The sequence below is a fragment of the Acomys minous genome (assembly GCF_964271855.1).
Source record: "Acomys minous genome assembly, chromosome: 4".
NCBI lineage: Eukaryota > Metazoa > Chordata > Mammalia > Rodentia > Muridae > Acomys > Acomys minous.
Window position 1 is genome coordinate 52,416,409 of NC_140486.1, and position 22,191 is coordinate 52,438,599.

The window sequence follows — 22,191 nt, forward strand, 5'->3', positions numbered from 1 at the left end:
GAAGTCAATACACCAAGGATGGGGAAAACAACAGGCACAGGCATGTGTGGTCCTGGGTAGCAACTCGAGATTACAGAACCAGTGCGACAGTCCATCTTCCTATTTACTATAAGAAAAACATTTGTGGGTGTGTGGCTAAGCGCACCTTTATGTGTACATTGTGCTTTGAGCACTGCAGGTCAGGCACAAAAATGTTTTAGGGTTGTTTTTTTTTAAATTAAGTAGATGGTTTAATTTATAAAGTCAAGTTGCTGCTGTGAAAATGATTTTGTTCTTTTTCACCTCATTGATTCCAAAAAGCTTTTTGTTAGGCATTTTTTCCCTCAGAGGCGTTGTCTGAATGCAGACTACATCAGAGCTCCTGGAAGCCGCTTACTTCTCCCATTCACGTACAGCATTTATTTGCATCTGTGCATTATTTCTGAAGCACATATCTCCAAAAGGCAGTAATGACTTTAGAAAGCAATGCCTTTTGCTTTACAGGCCTTTTCAGCAATGACATATTAAAAAGATAGGCAAACAAAAGAGGGAGAAATCCAGTGTTTCATTAGAGCAAAACAAAATTCTCCATTTTTCTCCTTTTATGCATAAAAAAGAGGCATGGTGCATATCGTTAACCCATCTATTCTGAAACTTATTGAATGTGGTGAGGTAAGGCCTTGAGCTTGCCCACGCTGCCTCAGCAAGAGGAAGAAGCCCCTCTTCCCCATCAACATGGAGAACAATGGTCTCATTCTACACTTTTGGAAATGATTTGAAACAGGAAGATAAAAGCCACTTACGATGTTTGGGTGTGAGAGGCGCAGAAGAACTCCTATCTCAGTTCTTACAATCTTCTTGTCCACCTGGAAAGTAAAAAGAGACATAAATAGAAAAGGACTCTAGCTTAGAAAAGTGTTGACTGTATCAGAGATGAGAAACAGCATTAGCCAGCTGAACAGATAAAATGATCAGAAAGGTGCGAGGTCTCCCTGGTCTCTGTCTCTGTCTCTCCTCTCTCCTGTCCTCACTCCCTCTCTCTTACACACACACACACACACACACACACACACACACACACACACACACACAGTCTTATTATGTAGATATGTAGACCATGGTGGTCTGTAACTCTTGGTCCCCCAACATCGGCCTCCATGGTGCTGGTGTAAAGGTGTGTGTCTTCACACCTGATGTTGAGGTCTTCTCTAATCTCCCACTCTTTCTTTTTACCCGTGTGGGCCACCTCTCTGCTTCAGAGACAAAGTAGATCCAGTAACCAATAGAGCACACAGTTACAAGACGTTTTGCATGGCACCTGTCAAAAATCATCATAACCGCCATTACCATACAAGTTCTTTAAAAATAAAGAATATTAAGGATAATTTTACAAATTTATATGCTAGTTTCCTTGGTTGCAACATATAATATGCATATATCACATTTATACTTTTTCCTGGTAAAAATAATTTTGTCATGCTCTATAGGTTTTTGATTAAAGAAATACATCACTATGTATAAACCTTGAATTTTTATGATAAGAAAAATGTTTATAAGGAAATATTAAGTCTCAACTACAGAATCCAGACACACACACTCACTATCTTCCCCCTCCCCCCTCTCTCTCATAACATCAAAGCAGAAGAAGGAATATATTTGAGACAAAGAAAGAGATCAAGGTGGGGAGCAAAAACAAACAAGATGAATACAAGCAAAACTCAGTGAAATACATAATGAAACCCATTATTTTCACACTAAGAAAAAATTTAAAACAGCCCAATCCCAATAAATAACTTTGCCATCATATATAATAAAATATCAACAATTATATACTTAATTTAAAGCTTCATAGCCATGAAAACTGTGGCCATTCATGAAATCGATTAGAACACTCAGAGTGCTTTTACATATTCATGCCAAAAAATACTGAACTAGTATTCTACTTTTGTGCTTCTGTGATAAAACACTCTGACCAAAAGCAACTTGAGGACAAAAGGGTTTTATTTGAGTTACACTTCCAGGCGACAATCCACTACTAAAGGAAGTCAAGGTAGGAACTAAAGGAAGAACTGAAGAGGAAACCACAGAGGAATGAATGCGGACTGGCTCACTTACTGCCCCATGCTCAGCTAGCTCACTCCCACAGTCCAGATTCACCTGTCTGTCTAGGGATGGTGCTGCCCACAGTGGACTGGGCCTTCCCGCATCAATAATCAGTTGAGAGACTCTCTCACAGACACAGCTACAAGCCAATCTTGTTGAGGTTCCCTCTTCCTAGGTCACTTGAATTTGTGTCAAGTTGACAATAAAAACCAACCAGAATAACTATTACTAGTAAAAAATAAACACGTATTCCATTTACGCTGGATGAATAGCAGCTTGCCACTCTGATATAATTTCTGTCTAGAGAAAGGTAGGGAAGATACGATCTGTCTGTCTTCACAACTGACAGCTAATACAGGCAGTAACATGGGAGGTCAGAGTCATTGTGAGCAGAGAAAAACAAACTGATAAGAAGCTAACTCAAGTGCTCGTGTGTCACAGTGATAGGCGTCAGGGCTTTCACTGTGAAAGAATAAGGAAGGACGTATCTTAATACATCGGTCCAGTCTTCTGTGACTCAAAACATTTGAAAACTGCTTTAGCAGTCTCCCTCAGAGACTAAATTATAGCTGACTTGCCCAATTTAGACAGAGTACGTACAGAGCAAAACTTTTCCATTTGCAAGTAACTGCCACCTTACTTAAGCTTACCTATGTTATCACTGAAAAATTTGGCACATGGAAAGTCAGAGAAGATCTATCCAGAGAGAGCCAAACACGGGGGCTCAGTGTCAAACAATGCCCTCTCCGTGGTGACTGTGGTTCTATATGCTCATTGTTCCAATTGGTCGGAAAGTGGCTGCAGAAGCTCCAAGTCTTTCCTCTTCAGCGTCACATTTCAATGGAAGGGAGAGCCATTGTCGCTTCTCTATGCTAATGTCACAATTTTCTCATTATTTTGTGTTCAATGCATAAATCTATCGGTAAGAGGCATGTGACTGTGACAGAACTGAGCAGGGTAAGGAGCAGTCTCCTTTGATCAGTTTTGAGAGAACCGGAACTTTGGGTTGGGGCAAGACCTGAATCTCCTAAAAACTGGATTCTGTCAGATGCTGAAGGCACCGCTGATGATTGTTTTATTATTTCTTCCCTCTCTCATTTGCTTCCCTAATCTCATGAAATGTTACTTTCTGCTTTTGCTATGTACCAAACAAATTAATAAATCACCAATTTTTATTAATTTATAACAATTCTAACAGTAAGTAGGTCTAGTACTCAAATTATGGTTGTTAAACAGTAACATGCAGACTCTACAGAGTAGTAGTTTATGCTGTTCTTTCATAAAACTCTTGTAAGTCAATACAGAAAACTGCTGTGTGGCAAGTGTTTCCCTGGTGAATGAATCTGACAAACCCATTTGTAACTGCCTTCTGCCTTCTGCCTCTCCTCCTCTGGTGTGTCATTTTGTCCTTTATTTTGATGCTACTCATGACACATGCTGAAAGGAAAAAAGCAATGGAAGAGAATGAGGTCTAGCAAACATGAAAGATAAGAGTTGAAGTTTGGATAAGCCACTTAAAATACTTGTTGGGAAGGAAGAAAATATATAGCTCCCATTACATTTCAAACACACACACACACACACACACACACACACAGAGAGAGAGAGAGAGAGAGAGAGAGAGAGAGAGAGAGAGATACAGCCAGAGAGGCATGGTCTCTATGCTTATTCTTCATTGAATGTGTAATGAGTGTCTATCACCTAGGCTTTATGTGCTCAGATCTATATTATACAATGTGGGACCTACAAAAGAGCAGGAAAAATAATGTCTTTTCAGAGGAAGATTAGACTTTAATTTGGGGATAAGATTTATCTTTATAATGCCATCAGAAGATGGTGATGAATCTGTTTTGCTTAAAGCTCCATTGAAGCCTAATGAGATGGCAGGCTTTCTGTGAGGAGGGCTTGCAGAGAGCCCAGGCTCAGTTCCCAGAACTCACATGCTGGCTCACAACTGTCGGTAACTCCAGCTTCAGGGGTTCTAATGCCACCTGTGACCACCATGGCCTCCAAGCGTATATGTAAGTGCACATGCATATAGTTAGGTATTCATAAATATACATAAAAACAAATTAAAATCCAAACCTTCATCGTTCAGTGAAAGATAACTTTCTAGGTTGAAGTATTGCTACTAAAAACTGGGTTTATTATAAAATAAATTTTACATTATTTGACATTTAAAACACATGCAATTGTAAACAATAAATAAAGAATGGGTTAAATGTGTATGTGGTGCACAGAGAAAGTGCAATGTGGGCTGCTGATGACCAATGAGTGATGACGACCACGGAAGCCAATTGGGTATTGGCAAGAGGCTCCAGGATGAAAATGGAAGTTCTTTAACTTAGGGGGCAACGTATAAATTTCATGAAAAACTTCCAATGTGCAAGAGCTACTCGACAAATGTATAAACCCTCTGCAAGGATAACCAGACAGACAGATTTTTTCCAAAGCGGCTCATTGAAAATCTATACAACCTGGTATTGGTATATAAAGAGACAGGTCGATCTATGGAATCAAATAGAAGATCCAGAAATAAACCCACACAGCTACAGACACTGGATTTTCAATAAAGAAGCCAAAACCATACAAAGGAAAAGAGAAAACATCTTCAACAAATGGTGCTGGTCTACATGGATGTCTGTATGCAGAAAATGCAATTAGATACATATTTATCACCCTGTACAAGTAGATCAAAGACCTCAACATAGGTTCATCTAATAAAAGAGAAAGTGGGGGAAAGTCTTGAACTCATTGGCACAGGAGACAACTTCCTGAACAGAACATCAACAGCTCAGGAACTAAAATCAACAATTAATAAATGGGGCATCATGAAACTGAAAAGCTTTTGTAAGGCAAAAGGCCCTGTCAATAGAACAAAATGGCAGCCAACAGAATGGGAAAAGGTCTTTACCAACCTTACATCTGACAGAGGGCTAATATCCAAAATATATAAAGAACTCAAGAAAATAGATCCGAACAAACCAAATAACCCAACTTTAAAAATGGGGTACAGAGATAAACAGAGAATCCTCAGCAGAGGAATCTCGAATGGCCAAGAAACAAAGAAATGTTCATCATCCTTAGTCATCAGGGAACTGCAAATTAAAACAACCCTGAGATTTCATCTTACACAGGTCAAAAACTCATAGCAGCTTTATTCATAATAGGCAGAAACTGGAAACAACCCAGATGTCCCTCAACCAAAAAAATGGATAAAGAAACTGTGGTGCATTTACACAATGAAATACTACTCAGCTACTGAAAATAAGGACATCTTAAAATCTGCAGGCAAATGGATGGAACTATAAATGGTCATCCAGAGTAAGGTAACCCAGACCCAAAAATACATGCATGGTATGTACTCCCTTGTAAGTGGACGTTAACCATAAAGCACAGGATAGCCATGCTGCAATCCACAGACCCAAAGAAGCTAAGCTACAAGAAGGACTCCAGGGGGGGGATGTTTAAATCTCACTCAGAAGGGGAAATAAAATAAGACATTGGAGATGGATAGAGGGAGAGAACGGGGTAGGAAAGGGGATGGTGCGGGGGTCAGGGGTAGGGTTCAGGAATAGGGAGAGCAGAGGAGAGAGGGCCAGACGAAAGAATGGAAATCAGAGTTGGGGGGGCATCTCTGGGATTTAACAGAGGCCTGGGATAGGGGAAGCCCCAGGAAGTCTGTGGGGTTCACCCTAGCGGAGACTCCTATCACTGGGGACATGGAGCCTGAAGTGGCCACCTCCTGTAGCCAGGCAGGACTTCCAGCAGAGGCATAAGGCCACCGACCCACCCACAAAACCTTCAACCCAAAATTTGTCCCACCTATAAGATGTGCAGGGACAAAGATGGAGCAAAGATTGAGGGGAATGGCCAACCAAAGACTGGCCCTACTTAAGAACCATCCCATGGGAGAGAACCAATCCCTGACACTAGTATTGTTACTCTGCTATGCTTGTAGACAGGATGCTCACATAACTCCTCTGAGAGGCTTCACCCAGCAGCTGATGGAAGCATGCAGAGACCCACAGCTAAACATTAGAGCTTGGGGAGTCCAAAAGAAGAGTTAGAGGAATAGTAGAGAGAGCTGGAGGGGTCAAGGACTCCACAGGAAGATCTACAGAGCCAACTAGCCTGGACCCATGGGGGCTCACAGAGACCGAAGCACCAACCAAAGAGTATGCATGGACTGGTCCCCTGGGACCTCTGCACATATGTAGCACACGCACAGCTTGGTCTTCATGTGAATCCCTCAACAACTGGAGAGGGGTCCCTCTTTTGACTCTGAGACCTGTCTTTGGATTCTGTATCACTAACTGGGCTGCCTTGTCTAGCCTCAGTGAGAAAGGATGCACTTAGTCCTGCTGAGACTTAATGTGCCAGGGCAGATTGGTACCCATGGGGGACCTCCCCTTTCTTTGAAGAGAAGGAAAGGGAAGAAAAGGGTAGGGGTGTGCAAGACAGAAGAATGGGAGGAGATGAGTGGGAGCTGCAATCAGGATGTAAAGTGAATAAATTAAAAAAAATAAATAAAAAGAAAAAGATGTTGAAAGTGAGGGAGAAACTGAAATAGTGCATGTCAAAGTGTCACTTACAGTGGTGGCAATAAAAATCAGCATCATTATTCTCACTCAGATAGAGCTCCGTGTTCAAAACAGTTTCACACAGCCGCAGGTGCAGGGGCCCACCCTGGAGAATGATTTACTTGAATTTTAAATGAGAGGAAATCTTCCCATTTTGGTTTCTTAAAATGTTGTGGAAGAAAAGCCTGATGGATTATTGTTTGTTTTAAATAAAAGTCACCATATTGAGACAAATTCACACCCTCCTCACAGTGAGCCAGTTTTTTATAACATGAGACCCTGAATCTAGGCACATATGGTGAATTCCATGTACAGTTATAATAGAAGTTATATGTTTATCACCCTAGGTCAGCAACAATTTCCTTAGTAATACAAAATAAATGCCATTATATATGTGATGATTTTTTAAAAATTATAGACCTAAGTCCCTGACTCCTAAGTTAGAACTCGTGCCCATTCACTGTGCACTTAGGACTTATGTGGTACATGACCCTCCCTAATATTTTCATGTGTTTCTGGCCAATGTAAAATGATAGAAGATGGCATAATCCCTTGACCTTTTTTATATTTTCATTTCAATAAGAAATTTTTCTAATGCAAACACATGTTCTAAACAAGTGCTTTCCATGTTACCTAGCACATATTCCACACTACTGTCTTTTAAAAACTGAACATTAGATTATATTTATTGCAGGAATATTCAAAACACATTCAAAAAACATTATAGAAAACATTCTAGGTTGGTAATTTGTTTTAAGTTCAAAATTAGTTGCTGTATGAAATCAGTTTTGCAAATACATTTTTACAAGATGCTCTGTGTCACTGCGCCAATTTAAAGTGTTGTCTCAAGATTGTAGAAGAGCTTTCCGATGGGTTGCTGAAGTTTTCCCTCTTCTAGTTTTATATTCTAAATACTGTTAAATTTAGTTTTTGCTTAATAAAGCAAACAAATCAGAGCAAACTGATATGTGTGTGTAGAGTACATGACAAGGCTAAAAACCATGCCACCATTGTCCTGTCCCTGGCTGAGACGGGCTGGAAGAATCCAAAGAGGCCTTTGGCCAATCAGTACATTCTGAAGCTTAAAGATTTACTTTTATTTTCACTTACATGTTTGTGTTTGTGTATGTGTATGTGCGAGTGCCTTGTGTGTGCAGGTGACCATGGTGGCCAGAAGAGGGCATCAGACATACTGGGGCTGAACTTACAATCAACATGGGTGCTAGAAATTCATCTTAGGTCTTCTGCAAGTGCAGCAAGCAAGGCTCTTAATTGCTGAGCCTTCTTTCCAACTGCATGAATTTCAATACTAGAAAGACAGACGGTGATCGAGTCACACTCATACTTTTCAAAATATGGTGTTTTCTTGCTGATCAAAAAGAACTTTGCCTCCCACTTACATTCTCTGTGTCATTGCTGTGACTGCCAACATAAAACAGATTATCCCTAACTGGCTTGGGCATCTGGGGATTTTCTGTAGAGCTCTGTTTCAGCTCCTCTCCTTAAATTACCCCAAGTATTCAAAGAAATATCTTTATTCACTCCTGTAATTGTTGAAATAGTCAATAGGTTTTGTTCTGTTTTCAATATAAAATATACCTTTTAAAGTTTATGCATAAAAAGTGAAATTATTAGTACACTTAAAAAGAAATGCAGACAGTACCAAAACTTCACAAAACTCAAGATTTCTCAACCTAAAAAGAACCTCCAAGTGTGTGTCTGCTCTGATGGTAGAAGTTGAGTAAAAAGAAGTATATGGAAAAATACGGTTCATCAGTAACATCAAAATCCTCACAAAAATGGGTCTGATTAAATATGGACCCTTCGTTAAGATAAGCAGTAGATGTGATGCTTTTGCCAAGATGATGACAAGATGAGGAAGGATTTCAGGTCCTGTGAAGAGGGAAGGACTTGGAGGAAAAGATAAGAGCCGCTCTGGGTTGTGAAACACTGACAGCGAGAGGCATGGCAGGGGGAAGAGCTGGAGGAGACAAACAGATGCCAATCTCTACAGGACTCCAGTCACCTGATCATGTTACTTGTGACCCTGGTCTGGAACCTCTATCTTCTGAGTGGGCTGGGCGTCCGCTCTTGTCTGCAGTGTCTCTATCAAGTGCAGCAGCATTTCCATACAGAACTAGGGCTGGAGAGATGCCTGCCACACAATCATGAAGCTCCAAGTGGATCCTTGGCAGCCTTATAGAACACTGAGAATGGTGGCACGCTCCTGTCTCTTACTACTGGGGAGGTGGAGGCAGGAGCTCACGGACCAACCATCCCAGGCAAAGGCATTATCCAACTAACCTCACTGAGAGACCCAGTCTCAAAAATTAAATGTGGAGGGCAACCAAGAATAAATACCCAACCTTGCCCTTGCCCTCTGGCTTCCACATGCCAACACACATGTGTACACACACACACACACACACACACACACACACACACACACGCGCGCGCGCGCGCATCCACAGATACATTAAGCTTAACTGTCAACAGAAAATGGGAAGATCTAGTTTGTCTGTATTCTTGGCCCTCTTTGGCTCATTTTTGGTTTGCATAATTTTCAGAGAATAACACAAAGCGCAGACTCGTGCTCTCAGAGGCATTGTGAAAACATGAAACGTATACACTTCCAGCAGATACATAAGAAATGCCTTTAAGCTTTCAGAGTGATTCCTTTCTACGTGGGTTCTGCTTAATTTCCTGACACTTGGCAGGCCTCTGTGTGACACCCGCACACTTGGAAAGAGATTTGACAAGTGGAATTTTGTTAAATTCAAGAGCAGTCCTAGTCTACAAGGAATTGGAAGCCAAGGCCTGCCATTTGAACATGAGAAAATCAAACATGGCACACACACACAATTAAATGGAGAAGCTCTTACATAAAGCCAGTGTCCCCAGTGACTACAGAATTCTAACTAAGGAGGGTTTCTTTTATTCCTCCATCTTCTTGCCCAAACATAAATCTGGACATCTTGTGACTGTCCTGCTTTTGGCATAGACCCTAGAAGATACCTGGATTGGTTTCAGTAGGACCTACACCACAGATCCTGGCTGAAGCTTCTTACGGCTATGACTCGTCATCGCTGGCATGCAATCTTTAACTTTCCCTTGGGGTCACTCCCTGTCCCTCGTTCCTGTTCTGAAGATATTTAGCATACACTTCTCTGCTCAGCTATTATCTTCATTGGTTTTAGTACTTTAGGTAACAATGAAATGATTCATTGATCAGGCAGGACGGCTTCTTTATCCCTTACTCAATTTTTCCCCATTTCTTTCTCTGATCCTGCTTAGTAACCATTCTCATGGCTACACCTCAAGCTATTACAATCCATTGGACACTACAAAAACCTTGATATCCAACAGTGCGCACTGATCTCTTCCCTCTGCCTTAACTTAGAGCCCACAGTCTGTTAGCTTGTGTGTTGGTCTACACATTCTCTTAGCTCCCCTGCCCTTCTCCCAATCACTTGTAATTTCTAGGCAAAGTTCCTAAGCTGATTAAGCTTTCCTCTTATTCTATTTCTGTGTCTGGACTAAACCCACTTGAGGGAAATGTGCAGCTCTGTTAACTTCCAATTTTAAATTTATGACACTGAGTTTAAGGGGCCCTTGGTGTGCTTATTCTACAGCAGAAGCATTCGCAGCCTCTCTCCTCCAACCCCTGATACACCTGCCTCCCTTCACTCTCCTCTCCAGGCATTGAGAAGGCATAAAAATACAAGGGAGATTATTTTATCATCATCATCATCATCATCATCATCATCATCATCAACAACAACAACAACAACAGCAGCAAACAGTTTTTCTCTATTAATTCAGCAAATACTTTTTAGTGCCTAAAATAGACTCTGGAGTAGTAAAAGAAAAAAATCTCCGTTCTAGTAGAAGCAGAATATGAGTAAATGACAGGTCCTGTGCCTCTATGTTCTATATCGCAAGGGATTAAAATGAAGGCGACAGTAAGAGAGCTGCTGATAAAGTAACACTGACACAGCCACGTGGGAGGGACAGTAAGGTGTGGCCACAGATGTGGAATAAGGCCACCATTTATACAGATGCAGAAGGCAGGAGAGAAGCAGCATTAGAAATATACTAATAAAGGCATGGCCCTCTGTACTGAATTCACGCTCCACCTGTCCCCTTCTCCTATTCCAGCTTACCGGTATGCTCTGAGGAAACCAAGAATATTTCTTCCTGAGTCCTTCCACATGGAGCTTCCTATTACTTGTCCTCAATCAACCACTTGTCTCCCGAGTCATTCAGTGTGAGTTTGGGGTCAACAGGAAGGAGGTGACGGCTCAGAGGTGAGGTGATGGCATGCCATGCACGTGGCAGGGATGGACAGGGAGGTATAAACTGTCAGAGAATTCAATATCTGGTTCGATATTTCTAGTGCATAGCCAACCTCACTGTGGGCGGAACAAGAAGAGAGACTCTAAACAACCATTTCCCTTGGCTTTGAAAACTGCTGAGAGTCAAAATTGCCTCATTCATCCGTTACTAGTCACCTAAAACTCTGAAACTTTAGGAGAGGGAGGCTAACAGAGAAGAGAAGAGCCTTTGTATAGAGGATTGGAGTAGAATTTAGGCAACACAAGAACATCTCCAGAAGCTTAATCTAGAAAAAATGGCATCTACAGTTTGGAAAACAAAGCCTATGGAAGAGGTGGCTTCAGAGCAGCCAGTTCCTCCACAGTGAGTCGTCAATAGGCCTCCCTTCTTAGATCCTCAGTACAGACCTTCCTGGTCGCAGACACTGTGGGTTTGCTTCTTTGCTTCTAAGGGGAGAGTGTCTTTTTAGACCATGAATGAAAATAGGCTTAGCATCCCTGTGGGAGATAAAAAGTGGAATGAAGTTTATACAAATGATTTGGGATGATGCCAGAGCCCCACAGAAATTAGGGCTGGCTTAGCAGAGAAGATGAAAGGAACTGGTGTGTGCAGGGCAGACCTTCAAGGAGCTAGGCTCTCCACTCTCCTCCTCTTATCTCTGTTCTCTCCCTAGAGTTAGGACCGTTCGGGGGGTAACCCTGATCTAGTTCCTTTCATCTCTACAAAGATCTCCCCATTCAGCACCCCCTATCCAACTCTGTTTCTCAATGGGAGATGGTTAATATATATATAATGGTAGCTTAATCCTGGTTTAATATCAAGTCTTCACTAGATGAAATTAAGATTAGTTAGTTCTCATCCCACCATTTTAGGTCTTAAGACATGTGAGTTTGTATGCGTGTGTGTGTGTGTGTGTGTGTGTGTGTGTGTGTGTGTGTGTGTGTGTGCCAATAATTGAGTGGAGAATGACTCATTCAGCCAATGAGAAGCATCAAGATTCCCTAAAGGCCCACATTAACAGTCACCTGTGGTTTCTAAACATATAACATGCTATTCCAATACTACTTATTTAAGTTGGAGTTTCACAAGGTAAGTAAATAGCAGTCTATGAAATACGATGTATAAGTAGCAGGCAGAGTCACTGACTTATAAGTCCACCTGAACTAATACTCAAATCCTGCCTGTTTTTCTCCTCTACTGGTTGTTGTTGTTTGCGACAGGGTTTCTCTGTGTAGCCATGGATGTCCTGGACTCACTTTGGTAGAACAAGCTCACCTCTAACTCACAGCGATTTGCCTCCCTGAGCACTGGGATTAAAGGCATGTGCCGCATGCCCGGCTCCTCCCCTATCATTTTATACACAGGGTTTTCAGCTGTCAGAAAGGAGCCCACTTGAGTATTTCCTTCAGACACCACTCCTCGATTTTACAGTTCATGATTTGCATAAGATACAACAGCAGAATTGATTAAAAGAAGACGAAATGATGGGACCTCCTGTGACATGACCTTGACAAGAAACAGCTTTCCATCTTCCCAAAGAAGATGCTAACACGAGTATGGTCAAGTCCTCTCCAAAAAGGACCTGATATTCCAAGATGAAAAGAGAGCTAATGCCAAGCATCCCAAAGTCTCTTCCCACTATTAACAGAGTGGGAAGAAAACAAACATATACCATGTATTTTCAAGTGTAAGATGCAGAAAATATGAAAAATAGCTACCATTGTAATATAAGTAGTTGTCAGTATTTTGTTTTATATCCTTTTAGCTATTAAAAAATGTCTTTTCCATATTTTCAAACCAGAAAATATGATGTTACTTTTTCCCTAAAAGTGTCACTAATGGCCTGCCTGATATCATTAATGCCTAGCCAAATGTCACATCTGTTTTTTACCAATTGAACTAGCATAAACCTTGTGGTAGTGACCATCCTTGGCTGTACTTAAATTTTTTCATTGTATCTGACAATCCCATGGATTGTCTACTCTGAGCCCTCTCCTGGGTCTCTGAATCTGTACATGGATTACTTACAATTTTTCTTAGACAAAATGTAGACACTGATCACAATCATCATTATTGGTGTTGTAACGATTAACAGTCTGTGTAGAAACTTCTTAGTCTACGGTGGATGTGTCAGTGCCTTTCTTAGGATGACATTTACAAAATTAATATTTTCCTGTCTTCTGTTTAACATTTTCTAACTCTGGCAGGAGAGGCCACCACAAGTAAAAGACAGCTTCATCAAATCCATAATTACACTTTATGATCATGTCCCTGCCAAGCAGTGACCGGAGGGAGGGACTCATATGTGTTTTCACTTAAATGTACATTTTCCTTGGCCTTTTCAGAAACTGGGACCAAAACAGCACTCCTCTCTTTAATTTTAAGGAACATTTAAGGCAATTTCTTACGTTTAAGAATTACTACTGACCATTAGAGTCACACTTCAGCTGTCTGTAAATCAAGCACCAGCTACGCCCAACATATATCCGGGTCCTGATCATTTCTTTGTACCTTGAGTCATTTTACATGGTCAAGATCATTCTTTTCAAAATGCTTTTACAGATGTCAAGAGGACACAGAAACGGTGCGGTTTAGCCTCCAGTTTATGTTTCTTTCACTTAAACTACAATGGCTCTGTTGCGTGGTTCCTAAATCACCCAAGTGAGGACAGAACGCCAGAGAAGCTCAAAGTTCCCAAGATAGTCCTTGATCTGGGGGATTCTTAAAACTAAGTCATCAGCTCTCTGTCATAAAAACCAAGCCATTAATTATATTTAAAAAGTTCATGCTTTCATCATCTATTAAATAATTGAAATGGAAACACTGGAGTCATTAGCATTTTAAAACTCTTCAACTAGATCTTGTCAGTGAATCCTGTATCAAGAGTATATTTAAAGAGAAAGCACCTTGATGCTCTTAAGGAATTACCCTAGCACCTTGCCCGACCACCACTTCCTCCCCCAAAGTAAGATCTTCCAACATCCTGGTGTCTGCTCTTCAAAAATGCTAAAAAAATCATTTGAAAAATTAAACAAAATAACCTGATGCCATGATTTAAAAAAAACATTGTTCTAGACTATTCTGATGTCAAAATCTGAAAGAAAATTTCTAGCAGTGACAGCTTTGTATGTTGTGAGAGAAAAAAAAGTTTACATGAAATGATCTATTTAGCACATTTTTCGGTTTCTGGGATACAGACAGGAAGAGAACATGAACGGAATCTATCCTGTAATCAATGCTTGCTGCAGAGAGGACATGGGAACCTGGTACCTACAGCTGGCGACATGATTGTGTCCTATCTACCCCTGAGACAGCTAAAGGGCCAGCATGTGTGGTTCACATGTCTTATGCTCCCCAGCTGCTCTTCCCCCATTTGTTAGCAGATGTCTTGGTCCACTTTTTCTTACTATGGAGGAACCCCTAAGACTAACTATTCCTTAATAAAAAAAAGAGCATTTGCCTGAGGATTCTTAAGGGCTGAGGGAGCGAGGCATTCAAAAAGCAAGGTGACAGAATTATAGCATGGACCTCTAGGCTGTGTCACAAGTTAACAGAAAATTAGGAAAAGGACTGGCTGCCTGCAGAAGTGATAGGTGCCTTGCTTTATAGCAGGCTCTAACATGATGCTGTCACAACTACACTAATCTCTTTCAAGGGTGGCATCCCATGATGTAATCATCTCATAAAACCTCATCACTTCAATACCATTGCCTCAGGGACTAGGCTTCCAGCACATGAACCTCTGGAGAGCTCATACCCAAAGCACAGCAGTGGGTAATGTGGGCTGAGACTCATTAAACTCAGGCTTTAACTGAATTCAGAGAGGAACTATATTGCTTGTGTTCTCTACGCAGATACTACTACTTGCCCTAGCTTTATAGCCTGATTTAGAAGCCATGGCAGACTTCTTTATGTCTGTGTCAGTAAGTGCCTTGTTTTCTTTATCAGTTTGGCAGGGAACAACATCCAATCCCAGTTGCTAATCTGGACCAAGATAATTCCCGATTTGATTTGATTTTCTCCTTTCAGAGTCTCGATGACACAAATACAAGAAAGGCCGTGTTTTGACACTCAGAAGTCTTGTCTTGCCCTACGTGTTTCTGTGTACTTCTGGCAAATTGCTACAACTCTATTAAATCAAACAGTCCCACCACTGAGTCCTTTGCACTAACAGAGGAAGGAGGTGGCTGTGTTGATTGATCGCTAGTAATTACTTGCCGGCCCTGTTGTGACTGGCACGGGACACTTACTGTAAGAACTACTGAAGGAACCTTCCAGAGTGTTCAGTGTGAAAAACACTAAAAAAAAAATTCAACACTGGAACCTACTTGGCCCTCTTCTAGTTAAAATCCTCCTGCACACAATCATTCCTTTCCTCTGACGTAACTGAAGGTAATTAGTGGCTTTCGCCTCTTTCTTATATTATCTGAATGGATAAAACTTTGACTAAGATTCAACTCTGTACCTTAAGTGTAAATCTCATGAAAACTTATTTTTTTCCTCTATTAATATTGAAGTTACGGCTTTCTCGTTTCTCCTTAAGATATGAACACTAAGTGCATTTGGGGTGACTGACTGTGTGGCTTCTGCCTCTCTCGGACATGACTCTCTTCTGAACTCTGGGTTTGTATCCATTTCCTACTGTCCCTGTCTACCCCTTTGGTTACAAGGTTCTTCCCACTCAGCTCCTGGAGACTTCTGTCCCTCTCATACGTCCTCCGTTTTTGGCTGGTTACACATTTCCTTTCTCTGTTCCATAGATTCAACTTAAAAGGTCAAGATCATTTTAGCTTCAACTTCTCTCTGGAAAAGTACCAGGAGGGAAAATGTGGTCATTTAAACAGATCGTATATAGCCAAGCATACTTATCTTATAAGAATGCTTATTTTTGGGGGGCAACACCACATAGGCCTGTTCAATCTATCAATATTTACCAGCACGCACACCTCTTTCTCTTACCCTCTCTCCCAACCTCCTCACTGATTTACTTCTGGATTGTGGTGTTAACAAAGCAAAGCAAAGGAAATGAAATGGCCATGAGCACTCAGCAAGTATCAACACAGATGAGCAGGCAGAAGTATGGCAAATTTCAGTCTCAACAAGAATGTTGAGACTTGCAAGTAGTCTCTCGGATGTGTACAGTGTAACAGGCCAAGATCTGAACATTCCACCCACCCAGCCGTCATCTCTCCTCGTCAGACACACACCTACTTGCTACAGACTAAAGAGAAATAATCTCTGTTCCAATTTCAGGAAACCCAGCTTAATAGTCCCTAGGAAAATCAATATGCTCCAACTGACAGGTGCTTGAAAAAGTTTCACTTCACCTGACATGGCTTGTCATCTGGAAGCCACTTTCCGTAATGTGTCCTAAGACCTCGACTGGGACTGAAACGTCTCTTTGTGCTTCTGATTCATTCCTCCTTTCCATCGTTAACCAAACTGACCTTGTCTGTGCTTTCAGAGGACGCAAATGGGTGGCTCATAGCAGTGCTTAATGGCAGCACATCTATAAACCAGACTAAAGCCTCTATCTTCTCCTGTGCATCACAGCAGTTAGTCAATGTGTGGCCTGTGTCCCTAAAGGTTAGGTAGAAAGAGAAGGAGGAGACAGACGCTGCCATTTATTCATCTCCAGGGCTCACACCTTGTGACCATGATCTCCCATCCTCACTCTCTCTGTGTTCCTACGATGTCAAGATTTTTTGCATCCTACATGTAAGTGAGTTCATGATTACGTTGGAGGTTGGTCTGACGTATTTTGACGCTAATTACTGCTTGCTGTCTCTGTGACCCACCTTGCCTAAGAGCCTAACCTGTTCAGCCAATAAAAGGCCATCACACCTGGGCAGGGCAAATGAACAAGGTGTGGCTAAAGTTCTGGGGCTGAGGGAGACAGAGAGAATCTTTGGAAGAAGAGAGACCGGAGAAGAGGAGAGGAGAGGAGAAGAAGGAAGGCCGCCATGGGTTAAGTGGAGGAGAAGCCGTAATAATAATTACAGGCCTACTAATAAACATTATTAAGCCATACTGGTAAAGTAACAGCAACATATTTACATGTCTGCGTTTGGCTGACTGCACATGCTGGAAAGTTCTCTGGGGTCCATGAATGTTGCAGGAAAGGACATGATCTACTTCCTTCTAAAATGCTGTTTTATGTAGTCAATATTTTCTTTCTTCATTCATGGTCTGAGGACTGCTACTGCGAATAATGCTATAATGAAACAGGAGGAAGGACAACCTCTTTGGGGCAGTGATCTTAGTTTAGGGGTTTCATATCCAGTGATGGCATTGCTGAGTCAATGCTAGTTCCATTTTCAGTTTTCCTGGAGAACCTCCATGTTGATTTCCATAATGGCTGCTACAGTCTACATTCCTGCCAAATTTTATCAAGGTTTCTTGTTATTCATATGCTTGGGTAGTACTTTTTTTTTCCCCCTTTTAACCATAGATATACTAATCAGGATATTGGCATCTTGCTGTGACTCTGATTTAACAAGGCGGGTTGAGCATCTTTTCATGTGTCTGTTAGACACATGTGCATGGCGGCTTTGCAAGGATATCTGTTCAGGCCCTTTGCCCATAGCCAGTGATTTGTATTTGATTTCTTGCTAATGGGTTGCTTGAATTTCTTAAATAACGTGGTCATTAACTCTTTGCTGACTAGATGGGTTGCAAGTATTTTCATTTGAAATTATTCTTTTTGTAGCGTAGGAACTTTTTGTTTGCTTTTGTGAGGCAGAGTCTGTATGCTGCTCTGGGTGGCCTGGTGTCGCTACGTCACGCATACTAGCTTCATACTTATGCTCCTCTTGCCTCAGCCCCCAAGTGCAGGAATGTGTGCCCATATGCTTAGCAGAGTGGGGTAGGTTTGTTTTTTTTTTCACTCTATTGCCCAGATTGACCCTGAACTCTCGGCTGAAGAGGTAGTCCTGCCTCGCTGCTCCCTCCCTCCAAGCAGCTGGAGACAGGAGCATGGCACCTGGTTGGGTACAGAAGCATTTCAATTTGATACAGTCCTACTTGCTTACGCTTGCTTCTGCTATCTGTATTACCATGACAAAAAATATCATTTTCCAAGTTATATCCTGAATATTTTCTTCTACAAATTTTACGGCTTGATAGCTAACATTTAAATCTTTAGTCAATAGAAGTTAATATTTGTAGTACGTGAGATAAGGATCTAATTTTCCCCTCCTTGTGTGACTGTGTGTGTGAGAGAGAGAAGGGGGGGCGGAGGGAGAGAGGGAGAATGCATACACATGTGGAGGTCAGAGAACGATTTGCAGGTGTCAGTTCTCTTCCCTAGCATGTTGGGTCCCAGGAATTGAATTTAAATTGCCAGGCTCAGGGGTTAAGTGCCTTTATCTGATGAGCCATCTTTCCAGTGCTAATTTCATTTCTACATGGAGAGATAAAGGTTTTAGGACATTATTTGTTGTAGATAGCATGTTGCCTCTGCTGTTGTATTCTTGGCATCTTTATCAAGTACCAACTTCCCTCAAATGGGTGAGTTTATTTTTAGGGTATGTATGCTGTTCTATTGGTCTCTATGATTTTTATCACCATATCATGCTGTTTTGATTACAATAATTTTGTAGCAATTTTATAAATAACGTCCAGTGATAATTGCTTCTTTGTTTGTTTTATTCAGTTGCTTTGAGGTTTATGTGCATGTGTGTGTGAGAGGAGGGGGGGCAGAGAAATTTCACTATTGCTTTTCTATTTCTATGAAAATGGCATTGGAATTTTGGCACCGGTTGTGTAGATCACTTCGGATAATATGGGCATGATAATTCTTCCAAAACACAAACAGAAGGCATCTTTCTACTTATGCATATCCTCTTCAATTTCACTCATTGTTGTTTTATATATTTTAATGTGCAAGTCTTTCATTTCCTTTGTTAAGTTTATTTTTAAATATTTTATGTCACCGTAAATAAGACTGTTTTCTTGCTTTTTTAGGACAGCTTGCTGTTTAGTGCATAGAAACATGACTAATTTTTTTTTACTTTAGTATTGAACAACTTCATTAAATTGGTTTAACTAATGCTTACCAATTCTAATGGCATTTGATCATATTTTCTGTATTTCAGAGAAATTGTAGGATAGGCTGAAATACTGGACTTTCCTTAATAACCATCACGGAGTACAAACCAAGGTGGTTTCAGAAGCATTTAAGAATGAAGAATTCATGACGTGGACATTTTAGTTCTATTTACCAAGAATTAACTTATAAAACAGCGCTCGGTGGTCTCCAAAGTCTCCACCCTAAGAAAAATAATTATTTGAAGAAATACAAGTTTTCAGTAAATGTTTAACCTTTGCTTGGATCCAAGAAATGTTGCCTTTAGGAGTTTCTCCTATGCTCTGGCTGAGGATATCAGAAATGTCTGGGTGTGGCAAACAGTTTACATCAATGTCTCCCACACATACTCAGTCAAAAAGGGCACCACGAGTGTGTCTCATTAAGGCTGACTTCTATCCAGATAAAAAATGGTAAACTAAACAATGCTGTATGTCCCAAATAGTCACAAACTATAAAAATTCAATATACTGAAGGAATATCTTGCATATTTTTTGGTAGACAAGCCTTGCCTCTAACTACCCCAGTGTTGTTGCATGGTATCCTGACGTGTCAAAGACAAAGAAGATTCAATGGAGAAGAATTGTGGGTCTTGGAGAAATGGAGCAGCTGCTAGGTTGCTTATGAAGAAATTCAATGTTTTAAAGGCAGTTATATTTGCTAGAACTGGAAATAAGTGGAACTGGGCCATCTGCAGAAGAAGGCAGGCTGCTTTCGGTAATGAAGAAGCAGACAAAGGTCCTGAGACACAAACAAGAGTCATTTCCTGTGCATAAGAAGATGACTCATAGGTCAGAGTCAAAATGATAAGGAACAAATGCAAGATATGTCCATAGAGACATCTAGAAAGCCTTTCTTAGAGATCAGAGCTGGCCTCTAAGATAGAACATTTCCTAACCCAACAAGAGGGAGAGAGCAGTAACATTTACACAGCTTCTTATGTGATAGAATAAAAAAAAAAAAAAAACACTGAGAGAAGAGCCAGCCTTCCCAGCCCCGCCCCTCCCCACCCCAATCCCCAAACACAGCAGAGTGCCCCAGCTATCTGTATTTATGTGGACCACATGATGAGCATAAAACTAACAACCTAACAAAAATCCCTCGGCTGATCATCTGGTCAGACTGTGAAGAACAGTAAATCGTGTTGTTTAAGTGCACTAAACAGTGGATGGATTGAAACATTACACTGGTTAGATGTCCATTACTGGCCCATAGGTCCCAGAAACCTGAAAAGTAGCTTAATTAAAATAATTTTAAAAAATGAAATTCTGCTGGAATGTGGGCTTGATCACTGTAGTGAATAGACAGTGATAAAAGTTGTCACTTATTTCCAAAGTCCAAACACACACATTAAAATGTAGCTATCCTTTCATTTCTTAAAATAAAATATTAGAAGTTGTTAGTAATGATTTCAGCTCAGTAATTCTATGTGTACTGATAAAGTGCTAATATAGCTGAAACTAATAGTTCAAAGCATGTTTTAGCTAAACAATACTCAGGTCACAGCAAATGTTTCTATTTAATATCTCTGAGACTTAGCTGTAAAACGGTAATATCGCAGGCTGGGAATGTAGCTCACTGATTTAAAAATAAAAGCTTGCCTAACATTCATTCACATGGCTCACGGTTCTGTGTTTGATCCCCAAACTTCAAAAAGAATGAATAAATGATTGAATATGTGTATGTATATATTCATATAACACACACATATACATTGAGAAACATCTGTGAGTGCCATTTTGAATAATTTTAAATTTCCTGTTGCTAGTTTCCCCATAAAGAGATATTAGTGTCTGCACTCAGGTATATGTATCTGTGTGTAAAATGGGTGGCTATGGCAACTAATGTCCATCTGTTGCCCAAGGTTCATCACTGAGTAAAGAAATACAGCACATCTGGGTTCAAAATCAGTTCTCTCAATAGGTGTACCATATTCTTTCTAAAGGGATTTTAGTGATTACTGAGATAAAAATTAGCAGGTACAAATATAAAGAGGGCTAGACTGGAGAACAGGGTGACTGCCTGTGAATGCCTAAAAAAGAAATACAATGCAAGGCCTGTGTAGTTACACACATGCTATTATACAGTTCTAGGCCTGGGTACTTACACACATGCTATTATACAGTTCTAGGCCTGTGTACTTACACACATGCTACTTCAAGTAATCCTATTTGGAAACAGGTAAGGATGGTATTACTTCTAAGAGCTGAGAGGCTTGCCCATCCCTCCCGGTGGAGACGTCATGGGTGTTGATCTACACGGTAGGTAGATGGAAGCCTATGTCCAGCCTGTAACGTTACCTAGAGCATCCCTCCACATTCCCCCAGTACACCACAGCCATCTGCTCAAACTCTGCGAGGATGAGAAGAAAGTCTGTGTGAAGTTTTTAAGTAACTTGGGAGTGATCTCAGTAGATCACAGTGTGTGGTTCTCCCCCCGAAACAGCACAAAACGTTGTCATGAAAAAGTATATCATTTGAAAGCAACTCATTAAATTACTCAAGGACAATACTCCCCAGAAATGTATAGGTAACTTTTAAGCATAATTACTAAGATGACAAAACTTGGGCCTGAAAATACTGTAGCACCGTGGATCCTGGCACATGGCCCTAAAGTATAAATTAGCAAAGAGCCACAAGGCGGAGACTTTCTAACCTACGTATCACAAAGCATACATTTCCCTAAGTTGAAAGGCATAAAATTATAAACCTTCTCTGCATGCCACACTAAATGTTATTAACAAGAATAGTAAAGCCAATCCCATTTTTGCAGTTATGATGAAAGTACTCCAAAAGTGATACCGATTTCGTTCACACAAAAGTACACAGTATGTGGCCCATCATGGTGGCGCATGCCTTTAATCCCAACACTCTGGAGGCAAAGTAAGATGGGTCTCTGGGAATTTGACACCAGCCTGGTCCACGTAGGGAATTCCGGGACAGTCATGGCTACACAGTGAGACCTTGCCCCAAAATAAACAGATAAATGTACACAGAAGTCCCATGCGTCACTTAGTTTCCAATCAAGCTAATGAGAACTCCAGAATTGCATAGCACTAATTTGTATTATGATAAAATGTCTTTGTGGATTCCCTCCAATAAACTC

General features: G+C 40.8%; 1 protein-coding gene across 1 annotated transcript in view; it reads right to left on the minus strand.

The window, feature by feature from the left end:
- Positions 1–22,191, minus strand: part of CAMK4 (calcium/calmodulin dependent protein kinase IV) — a 214,302-nt gene that overhangs the window by 76,397 nt on the left and 115,714 nt on the right. Inside the window, exon 3 of the mRNA XM_084779436.1 lies at positions 783–845. Coding sequence (XP_084635562.1) covers positions 783–845 — 63 coding nt within the window. The remainder of the gene's footprint in view (positions 1–782; positions 846–22,191) is intronic.